The sequence below is a fragment of the Penicillium atrosanguineum genome (genome assembly GCF_028827265.1).
Source record: "Penicillium atrosanguineum strain IBT 20685 chromosome Unknown utg000003l_segment0_segment0, whole genome shotgun sequence".
In the NCBI taxonomy this organism is placed as follows: Eukaryota; Fungi; Ascomycota; class Eurotiomycetes; order Eurotiales; family Aspergillaceae; genus Penicillium; species Penicillium atrosanguineum.
The window spans coordinates 4,560,868-4,578,257 of NW_026623135.1; the positions used below are offsets into that span (position 1 = coordinate 4,560,868).

Sequence of the window (17,390 nt, forward strand, 5' to 3'; positions counted from 1 at the left end):
AATTAAAATGAAAAGAAATCAAGGTACTGCATAAATCGTTATCATTATTTAGGCTAAAGTAGTCAGGCTTAGTATGTTAATTTCTGGAGCGTGGCCCACTAACAAGGGAAGGTATGTATAGCGGCCAAATTGAATCAACAAGAACCAGTGGACAACACACACACACACACACACACAACAAGCACTTAGTTAAGGTCGTGCTGAGGGAGGTCGCAAGTGTCTAGGTTGAGGCCGTGAGGCCGTACGGGCAATCCTGAACGCAGCAATCCTAATTAAAGCCGTGCGGTTTTCCGGACTGAGGCCGTATGGAATGTACTTAATACGGCACGATGAGTGAAAGATTGTAGTGACAACTGGAATGAATTGGGTAGATGCCTCTTCTGTCTCTATTCTCATGTGGAAGCTGTTGCTTACGCCCAAGGTATTCGGGACACCTCAGACCGCAACTGTATTCATTATGTCATGCGTTCCACCACTACAATATGTAGCTACACTAGCGATGTATACGTGTAACAAAATGGCTAATGGATAAGCTGACTTATCCAGAATTGTGGTGAATCCGCGGATTTTGCATAGATATAATATACTCGGTTTTAACCCGGTATCCCACCATTGTATTCGACATATTTAGAGATATGCTAAATGTAGTCTCCCCGGGGCAAATGAAAAATTTTCATTCAGCGCTTTCCAATTCATATCCATCTGACAGGCTCATGATCGGAAACTCCAGTTGCTTCTCCCGGTGAGGAATAAGAGAGTCAATATCAGAAGAAATATGGTCTCCAACCACTGGCTTGCGCGTGAAGAAGATCAGCATGTCTCTAGTAGCCTCTCTGGAGGCATCGACCGCATAGACCGGGGAGATGCTGTGTTTACGCTCATTATCGACAATTAACAGGGTGTCCAAGAAATTGCGATGCTGCGCTCGGGCCTGGATAAGTTCCGGTGAGGTCTCATTGAGCCGGATGCCGGTTTTTTCTTTGATATCATGCAGGAAGGTCACTGCACTGTTAGACGACATGTTTGTACTTCGTAGGTAGGTTGTCATGGTGTGGTCGACACCATCTGTGTGCACTCCTTCCAGGGCGGGCTCTCCCAGCATTTCTGGCGTCGTGACCGTGCGCAGAGCAAACAGCGTACACACCCATTGGTTGCTGCGATAATTAAGCTTCGGACGCTCGTTCACCGTAATCCCATGGCACATGACTCCTTTGAATACAAGAAGCGCTTGGAAGACCGTGTTGCGCTGTAAATCATTGTCTACTTCATCGAAGCGACGGATGGTGTTCGAGTCATGCCGTTTGAAGTCTTCCTCCAATGACAGTGCAAAGGGCTGGAACTCAAGTCGTCGCAAGGACTTGGTATTCCAGTCGAAGCAGAATCTTCCATTGCGGGACTTGCGGAAAGGTAGAGTCGGATCGTCAATGAGGACGTTGTTCACGGCCTGAAGCGTCGCGAAGTCTTCATCTCTAGCTCCAAGCGCCTTCAAGAGCGGCACCATCTCCCTGCCATCCACGAAAACTGTCCGATTCTCCAGGTATTTTTGGCGTAGCTGGCAGATCCGACCGATGGCCTCGTAAAACTCGGCTTTGCCCCTCTGCTTCTGAACGTTGAGCGGGGGTAGATGAGGTTCCACGGCCAAGTCTCCGGTCTGCTTCAAGACGGAACTTGCCACTCCTATTCCCCGGTTCCATTGCTGATAGGGACTATAACCACGGATACGGTGCTGGAGATGTGAGACGGGGCGTACCATACCCCATAGCTTTTTGATGGGTGATATAGCTTCCATTGATGCTCGCCGTAGCAGGAGTGAATTGCTGGGAAGAGATCACCGGAAATAGCACAGAAGGAACACAGGAAATTCCAAAGTCCCCGAGATGATGAATGATTGGCTGGCAAGATTTTGAAAATTGGTAAAATGTTCAAAGGAACTGTCAACGTTGAGTCGATCGTTATGTACTGCCTTAAGTGTGTGCCGCTTTTTGAATTTATTGGAGGTGCCGAAGCCCTAGGGTGCCCAACATAAGACCGCTGCATCTGGGCACCTTTGGTGGCTTATTGTCGTATGCATCGGACCACAGGTGCGTCATGCCCTGTAGGTTGATTACTTTCCGTTATGTGAAGTAAGCCCAGAGGGACATTACTTTTGGCCCTGAAGGGACCGAATCATGGAGTGTGGTCACCTTCTGTTCTTGTATATAGAGTTACATTTAATCTGCTGGATTCCCTCGGAGAGATGAACCAGTACAATTAGATTCCAAAACTCTTCTCATGATATGCACATTGCTCGACTCATGTTCCCAAAGCCAAAAAGTACACTGAAACTTGACAAAATGCAGGACTAGCTGCCTAGAGTCTACTTTCGGGGAAATGTATATAAACATTTCAAGCCTATTTCACAAGAGTGTGTTGAGAAGCCGAAGCAGCTGTTCTTTTGGTATGCGACCGGCGAAATGCAACAGGACAATGGCTGCAAGTGCTATGTCTGATCGATCTCGTTGCCAGGCTGCCCTATTTTCGGCGGCGAGCCCCATCATCAGAGCCCACCGGGTTGGAAGCTAGGAGTTTCATTTAGTATGTTGCCTTCAGTGGAGCGGTCAATCATCTCACCTCATTCTCCATGATCCGTTTTATAGGATTGGGGCTACATGTCTTGTTCGTCGTATCCTGCACCTGCGCCCGGACAAAGGACATAATGCATTCAGTGAGATTTCTTTGTGCGTCATCGCCCTCCGAAGATAAGAAGTTCTCTGTGGTCTTTACGATTTCTTCCTGTAACCCTCGTCGCTCCCATGAGTCCCATTGGTCTGCGGCATGACATACATCCGCGATGACTTTGGGCAGCCGTCTAGTGCGACTTAGACGTTGTTCGTATGCCAGCGGCGATGATTCTGCAAAGATCCCATTGTAATAGGCCGTGACCAGCACGTCAAAGTTTTCGAAACCACTATCAATGACACGTTCCATCACACATTCAAGACGGTCGTTTAGCGAGATTTGTTTTGCTGACACCACCGAGTCAGGGGGACTATATGATGAGTCTGAGGTGTGGGTAGAATTGGATGAGGCTTCCACCAACGGGATTGTTCTCATCGGCTGACAGGGGGGCTTTGGTTTCCAGGCGTCACCCAAGGTGTTCAAAAGCTGTTCCCTGCTAACTCGGCTTTCTGTCATGAACACAGCATCACTGTCGGGTTGCTCAGCTAGTCCTGCTGCTCTGTTAATGCACCGTCCTGATCAACTGGATTGAGGCTTTGGGCCACCTACCCAGGTTTGTGTTAAGGCCAACCGAGCTATTCGCGTGAAAGTTTGCATTATCTTGCCAGATGGTTTCATCCAATTGGTGTTGGGGGGAACCGATCTCATCTAGAATGCGCTTTACTTCCCCTATTGGAGCATCGCCTGTCTCCCGTTCGTTCTGTGAATGGTGTACTTGTAATGTCGGACTCTGTTCCTGGTATGAGCTCTCTTGCAGCACCCCACCCAAAGCAGCACATCTGGTCGGTGTTGGAAGTAATATTGGCGATTTTTGGCACGACTCAGCTGTCACTGTGCAATATGTACTGGCCATCAATGAGTCGTTGTCGTCAGTCTGCTGCACTCGATTTTGTTGATCGTCTTCGACTCTTGCCTGGAGCTCTGCTAGACGAGCTTTGACGCGCTGGCCTAGTGCAAATTAGTTCGCTGTTTTGGTTCTCTGTCACCGGTAGGATAGAGAGGGCATTTTACGATAGGTCCTTTGAGCCATTCGGTTCTGAATCCGTTTCCTTTCCATCCGGCTCTTGACCGCGATCGAGCTTTCCGCAACGCTTAGCTCGCTGGCACTGGGGAGGGAAAACGCCGTTGGAACCCCTGTCGCCCTCCAGGATACTTGCTCATTTGCGTAGAATGTCATATTCATTACGATTATACGAGCACTCGCTGGGGTTCAGACTCTAAGACTAATAATGGGAAGTCTTCACCAAATACTACGGTCGGTAAGCACATGTATTCTGTACCCACTTGATTATCCACTTGATTTTCTGCCGGCTATATCACATAATCACCCACCCTCTAAATATTTCTATCCCCCGGGAAAGCGGTGATAGGGGCGGTGGCTAGGTGGCAATGTGGGTACTGAATATATGTGCTTACCGACTGTATGTGTATCTGCTTTCCCTTCACTACAGCTCCACTCGACCACGCTGAATGCACCTATCAGCCGCAGTAAAAAATAGTTCCCCTGGTGATGCCAAATGCAAAGAGCTTTTCAACACACCGCTACTTTAGAGAAAATCCCACAAAGGTGATCGCGAACAAAAAATTGCTGCCGGCTCAATGACTTTGAACTACACCGCCAACATTCATGAAAATGCAGGATATGCAAGGGGACAGTGCGATTGTAGGCGGAGGTGTATGATGGCTCATATCGACCCGCGTCGGCCCGCGTCGGCCCGCATTAGACCGCATTAGCGTCCATTAGCCTCAGATGAATACGATTTATCGACGGAAATCATTTCCCTTATGTCCAGATCACGTAATGCGATCATCTTTAGTTCATGTTACGACAACAATGAGATGAATAACTTGCATATCCATGGAGTCCACTGCACTCTGCCCGTACACCTGTCACATTCTTCACCTCTTCCGCGTGGAATCATTGTTACAAATGAGAATTATTCAGTGGTCTAAATCTCACGTTTCTGCAGCAAGACCGTCTTCCTTAATCGCTATAATAGAAAACTCATACTCCGTATCGAAATTTCTCCAACGTTCCATCTGATGCAAAGAACATCTGCTCCTGATATTCATTCCAATCAGATCCAAGAATCATGTCTCAATTATCCGCATACCGCCTACTCAGCTTCGATGTCTACGGCACCCTGGTCGACTGGGAAGAAGGTATCTGTGCCGCCCTCCAAGTGACACTAGATCACTACGGCGTACAATTTCCGCGAGACCGACTGCTTCACCTCTTCCATGAACTCGAATTGGAACATGAGACCAAGTCCCCTGGCATGCTATACAGTGAATTGCTGACCGCTGTGCATCCGGACTTGATCGAACAATTGGGCTTGCCTTTACCCACCCCTGAAGAAAACAAGCGCTTTGGCGAAAGCGTGGCGCGTTGGCCGGTCTTTCCCGACACGTTAGACGCATTGAAGCGGCTTTCCAAGCATTACAAACTTGTAGTGGTTTCCAATGTGGATCAAATTTCTTTCTCCAAAACCAACGCGGGAAGTCTGCAGGGCTTTCCATTTGATTTGGTGCTTACTGCACAAGAGATTGGGTCATATAAACCGGATTTACGCAATTTCCAGTACCTGTTGAAAGCTGTGAAGGAGCGGCTGGGAGTCGAGTCGAATCAAGTCCTGCACACCGCGCAGAGCCAATTTCATGACCACCAACCCGCACAAAAGGTGGGAATTAAATCAGTGTGGATTGCGCGTTCGCGGGCGATCATGGGCAATGTAGATGAGCCCATGTATGACTGGCGATTTGACACACTTGGGAGAATGGCGGATGCAGTGGATGCGGGTGGGATCTAGAGTAGGTTAAATTCTAAATCCGCACATGCAAGGATCAGGATAGCTTCATCACAATCTTTGTATATCTATGACACCTAGTTGAAATATCAAAGAGTTACTGGCTCTTTTCCTTTGGGACTTGATACAAAACTGTCGTCCAACCCGAACATGATCGCGTCACCGGCCATGGCAACCTCATACTCAATATCCGGCTGCGCCTCTACATACAGCCAGTCCTTCTGGCCTGCCATGGCAAAGTTAAACTGAGCCAGCTGATTGGGGATAATATGCTTCTTTAGGGCGGGGTTCCCTGCACAGGCCGCCTCCACCTGCAACTGGATCTGGCAACTGCGGTCGAGCAGCGTAAAGAGAAAGGAGGCCTCATCGACGGTGGAGCCAACACTCAAAAGACCATGGTTGAGCAGTACCGCGGCCTTGCCCTTGCTGCCGAGGGCTTTCGCAATTTGCTGCCCTTCTTGCTGGGCTGTGACGATCCCCCCGTATTCCTTACTCACCGCCAGCACACCATACAGGTCACATACATCCTGTGTGATCATATCTAAGGGCTGGCCAAACGTAGCCCACGCGCGGCCGGCAATGGTATGCGCGTGGCAAATCGAATGGATGTCTGTTCTTGCTTGGTGAATCTCCGAGTGAATGAAGAAGCCAGGAGTGTTGACAGGTCGAGTCTAACAGCTAGATGAGAACATGACTGGGAAATGATGATTGTGAACAAGGGGCGTGGGAACATACTAGATTACCACCGACGATTTTTCCAGTCTTGACATCAAGACACACCATATCGCGTGCCTTCAACAGGCCAAAGTGCTTTCCTATTGGATTCATCCAAATATACTCAGCATGCTCTGGGTCGCGCACACTGATATGACCCGAGATTCCTTCAGTAAAGCCCACACGCGCCCAGTTGCGAAATACAGCTGCCATATGCACCAGAATATGCTTCCGGTGCTCAGCAAAGGAGTCAAACTTTGGTATTCCTGATCAATGGCTCTATTGTCAGATGCCTCTACGGAGAAGGAGGTAGTTGGCAGTACCTGTGAGAGGGTTTGGGCCATGGCTCAAATTGTGCAATTGGCATTCATGCTCAAAATTGGAAGATGCGTCCGACGCGTCCTGGGCCGTAGGTACAGCGGGAAAGGTCATATCTCAGTGAAGGCGGGCGTAGGAACAAAGCAATGCTTAGTTCATGATCATTGTAGATTGGAAACTTCTCAGGTTATTATTAACAGGATTTCGAACTGACGTGAGAATGTCGGGCCCTTAAGGGATGGTAAGCCAAACAGTAATTCGAGCACCTGACAGTAAGCTCCGAGGAATCCAGACTCCAGTGGACGAAAGATCCCGTCCCAATACATCAAATCAGATATGCATACGATAAGCCCAAGCGCTCTATCGACTAGTTACTGCATGATCCATGCAACTAGATCACACCGCCACATCAGCCGTTCCCGTGCATCAAACGAGCACATCTGTTTCGATTGACTGTAAAATAAGGCACCAGTGCTCTACAATGAACGTCAAAGGTCCCTGTAGGTCCACTTAGGGGGATTGTATCTTGGTCATCCAATTCTCCCAATTCTCCCTGGTACTCTTATGAATACCAATCAACGATTTTTTTTCTATCCTCGTAACATACCAAATACGCACAACAATGACGAAAGTTATACCGACTACCGGCATCACTATCATCATTGTCGGTCTTGGGATCGCTGGACTCACTGCCGCAATTGAGTGTCATCGACAAGGTCATAAGGTGATTGGATTAGAAAAGAAAAGCACGGTATATCAACTTGGTCAGTTCTATCTGTATACCCCGGCTCCGGGTATCATCCAGTAATCACCTCGCTGAACGGCCCGCTGGAGTCTAGGGGATATCATTGGCCTAAGTGAGAATGGCCTCAAGGTCCTTTCGCAATGGCCCAACGCCAACGGCACCTCCGTTGCCTCAACCCTGACATCGCTCGGTAGCGAACTGTCTTCGGTGGAGATTTTCAGTAGTGCTGGGGAATTGAAATATACCATCCCATTCGGCGCCGATAGTCCAGTGGCGGGACTGTTTCTTCGTCGGTCGGACCTGGTCGAGTCGCTGTATCAGTATGCGACAAGCGAACTCGGATTGGATCTGAGATATGGAGTGACGGTAGAGGAATATTGGGAGACAGCAACAACAGCGGGTGTGATTGTCGAGGGGGCAGAAAGAATAAGCGGGCATTGTGTGATTGGGGCAGATGGCATTTATAGCAAAACGCGTGCCATCATCACCGGTGACAGCCCAGAAGAGGACGCCGCCACTCTTCTGGAAACCGGGGGCGCAATATTTCGATCGACGTTTGATGCGAGTGCGGTCGCTACCGATCCTGATGCACAGTGGGTATTGCAGGACGCATCGACACATGACAGACATGAGATCTATCTTGGAAAGGATGTCACGATTCTTATGGGGACCATGGGGAAGGGGAAATATGTGTGGTGGAATTGTTCACACAGGGTAATCTAGCACCAATTTTAGCATGTCGAATATTTATATTGACCATAGATTTGGTTACAGGACCCGACGAAAGCTACGACCAACTGGGTCCAAGCCGCATCCATTGCCCCGGTCCTGAGATATATACAAGACTGGCCGATCGCGAAGAAGCTATCTGCCGTGATATCCAAGACCCCTCAAGGCAAATGTTTCAATCATTCACTGGTTACAAGAAAGCCCATACGGACTTGGGTTTCGCGCCAGGGCCGAATGGTTGTAATCGGGGACGCGGCGCATCAATTTCTACCACATACGGGGCAGGGGGCCAACCAGGCCATTGAAGATGCCGCCGTGGTGGCAGTTTGCTTGCGGCTGGCATCGCGTTCGAACGATTCGAGTAGCCGGGAGGAAGATGGTGTTCCTTTGGCGTTGCGCGTGATGGAGAAGCTCAGGCAAGTTTTGGGCCCGTCCTCTGTTAAAACTGATTCTGATATCAACTACTCTCTAGATATAGACGGGTCTCCGTAATCCAAGAAGGCTCTGTCGAAGCCCAGGAAGTTACTCTTGAAGCCGATATGGACACTGGCACCTCCGGCGACCGTTTTAATGCGATCTCCCGTCCAGCCTGGATTCATTGCCATGATTGTGTTAGCCACGCTCACGAGGAATTCTCTAAAGTAGTGGATGCGCTGAACAAGGGAGAGGGAAATTGCGATGCATATGTTCCCACGAATGCCCCTATGGATGGGTTGTTCCACGCGGAAGACGATTATATCCTTCAATCGAAGGGGGCTGTTTAGGGATATAGACAAGAGGTAGAGAGTATCAATCCAATACATCAGTGTGACCCTCTTCTCGAATCCCGTAGGATAAAGGCAACACAAATACCTACCTTTTGATATGTGGTAAAATTATGCGACACTCAAGGCCGGGACTAGCGCTCTCAGATGTCGGCTGGTAGACTAAGGGGTACAATACAGTACTGAAGTGGTTACCATGAAGGATAGAGAGTATGCATACGTAGGTACTAGTTCCAAATGATACCTTAATTTCCCAAGAATATTATCATTTATGGCAATTCTTACCATTTGATCTTGGAGATCAATGCATCGGGCATCGAGACAAATTGACCGAGAGTCGTCGCCAGCTTGTCTACCAGCATATCTGCAATATCTTGCGACAGCCTAATCTCCGGTCCAAGGATAGCGACATGCAACGTATCTTTCCCAGGAACTAATTGCACTTGCACATCTTCCAGGCGTCCGTGGAACGCCCAATTATGCGCACACACCTGCCCATCGACAATGACCGGGGGAATCGCCTCGGTATTTTCCAACACTAGGAGATGGCTGAACCGAGTAGTCTCCACTGGCCAAGACGGAACACAATGGGGAACAATATCTGGTAGTTCGCAGGTTTCAAACGGCAGCCGAGTAGCATATTGCGCCTGCGAGTGCGAGAGGAGATCCTGAACGGTGGCCCCCTCGTGATGGGGAATGGTAATACGCATCGGAGTCTCCGCTGCTGTACATCCCGTGATACTCTCCACGTCTTGCACGAGAGGCAACGTGCGACCTTCGACAAATTCACCAAACACCAGATCATGTTGGCCGGTATAATTCCCAAGCACAAATGCCCAGGCAGCCCGGAACACAGAAGCGAGAGTGATTCCGACGGGAAGGATGGGGGTCGGCGTAATTGGGCGCATAACAAACACCATGCCAATATGATCCGGAAGCAGGTCGGCAGAGGAAGCGTCCGTGAATAGAGGTTGACTCATCTGGGAGCCATGCAGGAATTGGGTCCAAAAGTCCATCACTGGTGAAGACAAGTTCTGTTTGACACGACTGGTCATGTAGTCGGAGAAATGCAGCTCGCATTGGGATAGCTCGCGACCCTCGAAGGCGGCCATGAAGTCCTTGAATATCACATTCAGTGTCATGGCATCAAATTGCGCGTGCGTAGTGCGGATGATGAGCAGACTGCTGCTGTCTCTTTTTTGGATGATTCTCGTTAACTTCCACCAACGGCTGCCATTGAGAACGGGCTCAGCATCACGGTCGCAAAAGCTCGCTGTAACCTCCTTTATTGGTTGATCGTCACAATATTGGATGGAAATCGCGGTTTCAGGCTGGCGGAGGAAAGCTTGGTAGACACAGCCATCATGAGTGATATAAACGGACCGAAGGGAGATGTGTTTCTTTTGAACAGCCTCCCAAGCAGCCTCTAGCCGCGAATGATCTAGGCCGGAAGTATCCAGGGTAATATGCATGCATTTCAATCCGGCGGACTTTTGTTGAAACGCAGTGGTGGGAAGAAAGCCTCCTTCCAATTCATTGGCCTGCAGTTGACACTTGGCTAGGAGGTGATCTGTCACAGTTGAGTTCAGCTGGAATGATACCGATGATGGCATGTTTGAAATGGGTTGTTTTATAGCCCCTTCCAACATGCCTGCCATCAGCTGAATAGTTGGATGCTTGAATACCATGACAGAAGACAAGCCGGCATATCCCAGTTTGCGCGCGCTCGCAGAAAGACGAATAGCGTCAAGTGAGGTTCCGCCGAGACTAAAATAATTGTCCTGGGTGCCGATCTGGTCAATGGGAATGTTAAGGCTGGATGCCCAGAGGTGTACGAGAGACTCTTCGAGCTTGGTCGATGGCTGGCCCTGAGAGGTCGCTAGCATACTGCTGTATTTCCTCCTCTCCATCGGCGCAAGATTTGCAGCCATAGTTCGAATGGACCGACGGTCAGTCTTCCCGGAAGGCATCATAGGCAGGTGGGAGAGCAGCAAGAAGTCCGAGGGAACCATGTACGCGGGCAACTTCTCCCGCAACGTGCCTTCTGCCCTCCTCGAGTCTGCAATAAATTGCTCGTCTGGCACCAGGAAGAGATTGTCATGCGCGACCATGCTGGTCATGTCTTGAGAGCGACTCACAAACGCAATTAGATTCGGCTCCCGATTCTCTGCCGTCACCAACTCGACGATCATTGCGTGAGGGGCCGGGAAATATTGTCGCAGCTGATGCTCAATCTCGCCCAGTTCCAGACGCTGCCCGTGGAGTTTGACTTGGGAGTCCTTGCGACCCAGAAACTGCATGGAGCCGTCCATGTTGAACTGGACAAGATCACCAGTCTTATAAAATGATCCGTAGGATTCACGGATAAAATCTCCGACCCAGGCCGGAGCATCAATGAAGGTCGACTGACTTTCCTTGCGGGGGCCAAAATACCCTCTACCCACAGTGTGACCTTGGATTATCAGCTCTCCTACTTCCCCAACCTCCAGGAGCTGATCATAGTTGTCCGGATGCACGACCCATGGGGTGATGCCAAGCGAGTATCCTATGTTGTTCGGGTCGGCCTCGTTCATTGCCTCGTTCATGATAGTGATGCACCCAGCTTCCGCGGGGCTGTAGCCATTATGCAGGTGAACATATGAAGACCACCGGCGCACATCCTCACTAAGTACAGGCTCCCCGCACAGCATCACGGTTTTCAGGATTGGCAAATGTTCGGGCTCCAATAGTCGACTTACTGAGGGGGTCAACATGGCAAGGGTGATTTGATATTTGTGGAGGGCCTTGGTGAGGTCACCCTTCCTCTCCTCTTCGGAAGGAATACAAATGCAGGCGCCGAAGATAAACGGAATCAGATGCTCAAATGTCGCCAGGTCAAAAGAATTGGACGAAAATTGGAGCGTTCGCGAATTCTTATTCAACCCCAGCGATTGGCCACACGCCAATGCGCAGGTCACCAGCGCGCGATGTTCCATTAGGAAGCCCTTAGGTGTTCCTGTGGAGCCTGACGTGAACACACTGTATAGCGCGTTTTCGGGCTGATTGACTAGTCCATCGGAAGACTCAGTAGATGGATGAGGAATTTGTTGATCATCCATTATCATCGAGTCTGCGCTAATCTCTGCCGCGATGCCAGCTGTTGCAGCTGACGAGATAATCATTTGTGCCCTCGACTCTGCAAAGATAGCTTGCAAGCGACCCACTGGTAGACTGGGATCCAACAGCACAAAGGCTCCGCCCGCCTGGAGGACCGCATGCAGGGCAACGGTGACGACCTTGGATTTTTCGAACAGTAGGGCTGACAGAACCTCGGGTTTTACCCCCGCCGGCGGAGTTCGTGGGCCACGCCAGCGGAACGCTCTGCCAGCTCGCGATATGTATATGTACCATCCCAGGCACAGACTGCGGGGGCATCTGGACGCTCGAGAGCATGCTTACGAAATATCTCATTTACCGTGGAGCTCACAGGATGAGATGTCGCGTTCTTCCAGTTAATTTCGGGAATGTATCGCTGGAGGACGATATCTTCTCCTGGGATCTCCACTGCCGTAGTAATAACTGGCACAGGCTTCTCGTCGTGGTTCAGAGTCTCAATTGGCTCAAACATCTTTCCTGTTTTTTGTCTCGTGAATTGAGAATGGTTTGAAGTACAGAATATCTCCAATTGATTTTACTTTTAATAGGAAGACTCTGATTCAGAACTCGATGTTTTAATCCCTTTCCTAGAGGTTATGTGGTTGGCCAGAAGTCCCACGCATTATATATGCAAGGGGGTATTTCATCAGCTCTCCTCTCATTCTATGGTATTGCGTAGCTGCAGAAGTGGCTTATGCATCATCAATACAGCATTTTAACTGGAAGCTGGTTGGTGCATCACTCAGTAATATTTCATGAGAAGTCAATGCAGTGATACATCATCCTGCAAGTAAGCTGTTGTGTAATACGCATATCCCAACTACTGCATAGAGATGCCTGTCGATCATTTGGGGGCTATAGCATGATATTCCGGAACTAGTGCTATATTTCCGCAGATCACAATATCAATGTCTAAAGCGGCATAAAGTGCAAGTAATACCTAGGAAGTGGTATAATATTTCTCTCATGATATACAGTTTACAGCTAGCGCAAATATCTTCTATTGGCAGATATCTTAGCTAACCTCCTATTTCCTATCTTACTTATTAGAAGAAAATGAAAATAAAAATAAAAATTGAAACAGACCAAGAATTCATCCATACCACTCCACTCTCCTAACAAGAATTTACGAAATGTATCTTGCAACTTTGTCCTGTGACAAAGTACTGAATACCCCATTCTGAAGAAATGAGCCCATAGCATCCGATTGTAGCGTAACGTAAGCCTCCCACCCGGGCTTCTCTCCACACCCATCACCCGCACGCTCCGGCTGGATAATACAAAAGCCATCTAACAGCGTAGCCTGCGGGTTGAACTCCGCAATTCGCCCTAGCGCAGGCCCAAAATCCAAACGACACGCCTTGAGCTGTCGCCAACTCGACACGATCGTGTCCGGGAGACGTGTACCGAGTTGGCTCCAATCCTTGTTGCTCATCAGGCGTGCTATATCCTGGCGCACATTCGCGTCATCCATTAAGGCGAGCTTCTGGCGAAGCTGAAGTGCTAATGCTGTGATTTCCAGAAGCGTGGTGTTGTCTATGGTCGGATGCTGGTTCTGTTTCGAAACCAAAACAGCCGGGTTGGGAAACGCATCCTGGAGGTGTGCACGGGCTCTGATGAGAGAAACGCCATTCCCAAGGTAGCTGTTCGGCAGGGAGGCAAGTTTCTTACGCAGGTCGACAATCACGACCATCTCTGCATTTATCTCGGTCTGGCCATCTTTGATGTGATGGCTGCGAGCTTTGTATATATCTAGTGCAGCTAGGGCGGTCAATATGTCGTTGGTGGAGATGAACTTTTGCCTGGGATCTTTCGATTCACCCCCCGGCCTCGCGTCATCGTATTGCCGGGATTGAATATCCGACAATACGCTGTTACAAGCGGTCTTCAGCTGGGTGACAGCAGTAGCCGAGAAGTGAAAAGAGTAGACGTCCAATTTCGGTAGGGCCCAGTCCGAATCCGTTGTCGACGTTTCGATGTTGCTGTTCTGGCCTTCATCTTTGCGCGGACGGGATGACCCGGCTGTGAAGGTCCCAATATTGTCAACTAGACGTCTGAGTTTAATTTCATCCTCGACCTCAGTTGTGGGTGTCAAATCGTGGGAGCTGGGGCCGCCGCAACACTCAGCTAGTATTTCAATCAACCGCCCAGCTCCTGTGGCATCAAACACGCTGTGGTGGAACCCTATCGCCAGAACAAGTCCGTCCGCGAGGACATTGACTTGGACGCGAAAAACTGGTCTTGGGCCTGGTGACAGGGGCAACAAGGAGACGGGAGGAACGTATGAGTCGTCGAGAGATGCAAATCTTTGGTTCTTACTAGCTCCTGCTTTGATTTGGAGTGGTAAATTTGGAATAAGTTGGTGGGGGTGTTGCTTGATAGAAATCATAGGAACTTCGCGGATCAGGATTGAGGATGGTACGATCTGCATTACATTCTTCCTGCCATCTGGGGTGGTGGTTTGGATGACATCTCCGGTCAAAAAAGGAAGCCTGTCGATCAAACCAGTGATTCCCTGGTTGGTGGCAATGAGGCATTCTTCTATGTTGCTGCAGCGGAACGATAGGAAGAAATTCATGAAAACCGGTCCCACAGTATGATCCAAGCAGGTGAGATAGAATGGTTCAAACATCCTCACGGGCTCATCCTTTGTTTCAGAGACTGTCATGTTGTCAAATGGTCGGAATTTTGGACATGCAAAAATCAATTCAGTCGAGGTTCCTCTAAAAAATAAGAGATAATCTCTGCTTCTAAGCCCGCCCTAGTTTCAAGGATGCTCTGTCTCATGCAAAGGACCGTGTAATGATGGCAGAGAGTGTCCACTCCACCCCTTTAGACCCATCCCTCCCACCCTCGATCGCTAAATGGCGGTGTAAAGCAAGGATTATGCATGTACTCCACGACCACACGGGGTGTCCAATCGCATAGTGGCATCTGCAGGGAGGCATAAAATCGCTTTCTTGAGCCCCAATAGGATCTATGCCGTGCCATAATTACTCCTGTGATTCTGCAGGCAGGATAGATGACATACTTGCGGGTTTACGAACTTCTTCCTATTCACATCTGATTCTTGATAACTTCGAGATTGAACTTTATTTTGGTGGCCTTCATTCTCAACTTGCCATGTCTATCCCAATTGGAAGCCATGAGCGAGATCAGCTCTTTGGGACTAAGACACCCCCGGGGCTCGGAAGCGTACAAACTATGCGATGGGGAGCGAAAAACCCTCCCAATGATCCGCAGGTCTCATTTTCAGGCATGAACGTCATGCTTACCGGTGCCAACTCCGGTATTGGGTACGAAGCCGCCGTAAAGTTTGTCAAACTGGGGGCATCGAAGGTGATATTAGCCGTCCGAACACTTGAAAAGGGGCATGCGGCCAAGCGAAATATCCAGATGTCTGTGGGAGAGGGATGCAAATGTGATCGTATCATTGCCATGCAGCTTGACATGGATGATTTCGGAAGCGTGAAGCGGTTCGCGACCAGCTTGGAGGAAGAGGTCGGAGCGGATGGCCTGCAGGTCGCCATATTGAATGCTGGAGTTGCCCCTGGAACCTATTCAGTGGTCAAGAAGACAGGCTGGGAATCAGCGCTACAGGTCAATGTTCTGTCTACAGCTTTGCTCGCCATCTGTGTTCTACCTCTTCTCAAATTGGGTTCAGAAGGAAACGTGCACCCGGCACAACTCATCCTCACAGGTAGCGCCGAGTGCGTCTCGGTGACGAAGGATATACCCATCGATGCTCCCAATGTGCTGGAAGCTTTAAATGAGCCCAAATCATTTTACTCTCGGAGCTCATATCTCATCACGAAACTTTTGGTTGTCTATGTTATGCAGGGATTGATAGATGATTATTTGGTCGCACCTTTGGACCCACAATACCATGTGGCTATCAGTGTCGTCTGCCCCGGCTACACAGTGACTAATCTCACCCGAGACCTTCCCTGGCCTCAGAAAATCGCCATGATGTTGTTGAACATATATGGCGGGAGATCTGCGGAGGAAGGAAGTCGTTCCTTGCTAAGCGCGTCATTGCTCGGGGCAGCTGGCCATGGAAAGTTTTGGACCAACGACAACTTCCTTGAGTGAGTCGTTCCGTCTCTGATTGAATTTCATACTATCTAAACATCAGTGGCAGTCTTGAATGTATCTCCACAGCTGAGGGTCGGAAGCTTCAAGCTCGGGTGTGGAAGGAAATTCGCGATATTTGTTTAAAGGAACTTTGAAATAGGCAAATCATTGCATCCCAAAGTCAGTGGAATAGCGGTGGAATTTCAAACCCAGATGGCGAACCCTTATCACCACACATGAGACACTAAAACCATGCGTCTCTCGCCAGCATGGTACCAGGTATGAGTGGACAACTCCATCAAGAATACCGAGCTCATGTTTTGATATAGTTCCTGGTCGGCGTCTTTGCCTGCCTTGGATCATTCCTTTATGGATGTATGTCCCCAATCGCCATTCTTGACACGCGGAATCTAATGTAGTCGCAGATGATCTGGATGTCATTGCCGCGGTGCTTGTCTGACAATCATTCAAAGCCAAGATTGAGGCAAATGACACTCAAACGTGAGTTTCGCATACCACACAATATATTAAAATCTCTGACAGCTCGGCAGAGAATTGATCGTGTCTCTATTCACGGCTGGTGCATGCGTCGGTGCCGGCTTCGCGGGTCCCAGTGGCGATTATCTAGGTAGACGACGGACCATCTCATTGGGATGTTTTTTCTTTACTTTCGGAGGTGGTCTTCAAAATGTAATAAATGACTCACACTACCTTACCCCCAGAATCAAACAGTCCCTCACTTTGTCTACCTTGTTTTCTGTGTCTACCAATTTGGCATGGATTTTCGACATTTGGAGAATGGCTTGCCTTCGTCGCCTAAAACCCAGCCGCAGCTCATGATGGGTTCAACGGCAACGATTTTTTCTTAGCATCCGAACTACGATAAGGCAGCTAGTGCCGCCTTTTAGATTGCATCCGCGCAATTGATTGGTCATTGTGGCCTTCGCAACAAAGTCGAAATTTCGACCCTATCCATTCCATCTAGCGGGTAATGCCCTGAAACGAACGCATTGATAAGGATAAGTGACCTAAAAGCGGTTTTTTCAACACCAATTTTGTAGTAGAATAACACAACGTGCATCGAGTATACTCAGTAGGTCCGACGTAAATCACCGGAGACATGAGTCTTCTGGATCCATGCGAGCGATACGGCACGGTTCTAGATTAGCGTGTTTCAAACGAAGGCTCGGGAATTCAAGTCAAAGAGTGTGGAGGTAAATCTGACTTCGAAATACTACTGTAATGAATAATATGTCTGGTACTGACGACTTTCTAGAAAGAGCGGGAATGCCGAGTTCCGTTGGGAACGTCGAGCACGGCAAAGACTGGGGTGTTACAGTAATTCATGATCATACCCGCGTTATCTATTAGGGAAGCGTCCATGCC

The 17,390-nt window shown here is 49.2% G+C and overlaps 8 protein-coding genes across 8 annotated transcripts; 3 read left to right on the top strand and 5 right to left on the bottom strand.

Annotated features, from left to right (window-relative positions):
- Window positions 1-673: 673 nt before the first annotated feature.
- Window positions 674-1,789, bottom strand: N7443_005154 (2OG-Fe dioxygenase family protein; the record flags this gene model as incomplete). The annotated part of the gene is made up of 1 exon (XM_056885210.1): window positions 674-1,789. The coding sequence occupies one exon, from the start codon at window positions 1,787-1,789 to the stop codon at window positions 674-676; it is 1,116 nt and encodes a 371-aa protein (XP_056743488.1).
- Window positions 1,790-2,396: 607 nt separating this feature from the next.
- On the bottom strand, window positions 2,397-3,901 carry N7443_005155 (bZIP transcription factor; the record flags this gene model as incomplete). Its single annotated transcript, XM_056885211.1, has 4 exons — window positions 2,397-2,558; window positions 2,611-3,209; window positions 3,268-3,666; window positions 3,730-3,901. The coding sequence occupies 4 exons, from the start codon at window positions 3,899-3,901 to the stop codon at window positions 2,397-2,399; spliced, it is 1,332 nt and encodes a 443-aa protein (XP_056743489.1).
- A 910-nt stretch (window positions 3,902-4,811) lies between these two features.
- Window positions 4,812-5,528, top strand: N7443_005156 (Protein-tyrosine phosphatase catalytic; the record flags this gene model as incomplete). The annotated part of the gene is made up of 1 exon (XM_056885212.1): window positions 4,812-5,528. One exon carries the CDS (start codon window positions 4,812-4,814, stop codon window positions 5,526-5,528), a length of 717 nt encoding a protein of 238 aa, XP_056743490.1.
- Window positions 5,529-5,614: 86 nt separating this feature from the next.
- Window positions 5,615-6,452, bottom strand: N7443_005157 (Monooxygenase FAD-binding protein; the record flags this gene model as incomplete). Its single annotated transcript, XM_056885213.1, has 2 exons — window positions 5,615-6,196; window positions 6,261-6,452. The coding sequence occupies 2 exons, from the start codon at window positions 6,450-6,452 to the stop codon at window positions 5,615-5,617; spliced, it is 774 nt and encodes a 257-aa protein (XP_056743491.1).
- A 727-nt stretch (window positions 6,453-7,179) lies between these two features.
- N7443_005158 (FAD-dependent oxidoreductase) lies at window positions 7,180-8,795 on the top strand (the record flags this gene model as incomplete). The annotated part of the gene is made up of 4 exons (XM_056885214.1): window positions 7,180-7,321; window positions 7,397-8,016; window positions 8,077-8,462; window positions 8,510-8,795. 4 exons carry the CDS (start codon window positions 7,180-7,182, stop codon window positions 8,793-8,795), a joined length of 1,434 nt encoding a protein of 477 aa, XP_056743492.1.
- A 281-nt stretch (window positions 8,796-9,076) lies between these two features.
- Window positions 9,077-12,402, bottom strand: nrps11 (nonribosomal peptide synthetase fmqC; the record flags this gene model as incomplete). The annotated part of the gene is made up of 2 exons (XM_056885215.1): window positions 9,077-12,070; window positions 12,142-12,402. The coding sequence occupies 2 exons, from the start codon at window positions 12,400-12,402 to the stop codon at window positions 9,077-9,079; spliced, it is 3,255 nt and encodes a 1,084-aa protein (XP_056743493.1).
- A 654-nt stretch (window positions 12,403-13,056) lies between these two features.
- Window positions 13,057-14,598, bottom strand: N7443_005160 (uncharacterized protein; the record flags this gene model as incomplete). The annotated part of the gene is made up of 1 exon (XM_056885216.1): window positions 13,057-14,598. One exon carries the CDS (start codon window positions 14,596-14,598, stop codon window positions 13,057-13,059), a length of 1,542 nt encoding a protein of 513 aa, XP_056743494.1.
- A 455-nt stretch (window positions 14,599-15,053) lies between these two features.
- On the top strand, window positions 15,054-16,022 carry N7443_005161 (uncharacterized protein; the record flags this gene model as incomplete). The annotated part of the gene is made up of 1 exon (XM_056885217.1): window positions 15,054-16,022. The coding sequence occupies one exon, from the start codon at window positions 15,054-15,056 to the stop codon at window positions 16,020-16,022; it is 969 nt and encodes a 322-aa protein (XP_056743495.1).
- Between the last annotated feature and the right edge of the window lie 1,368 nt (window positions 16,023-17,390).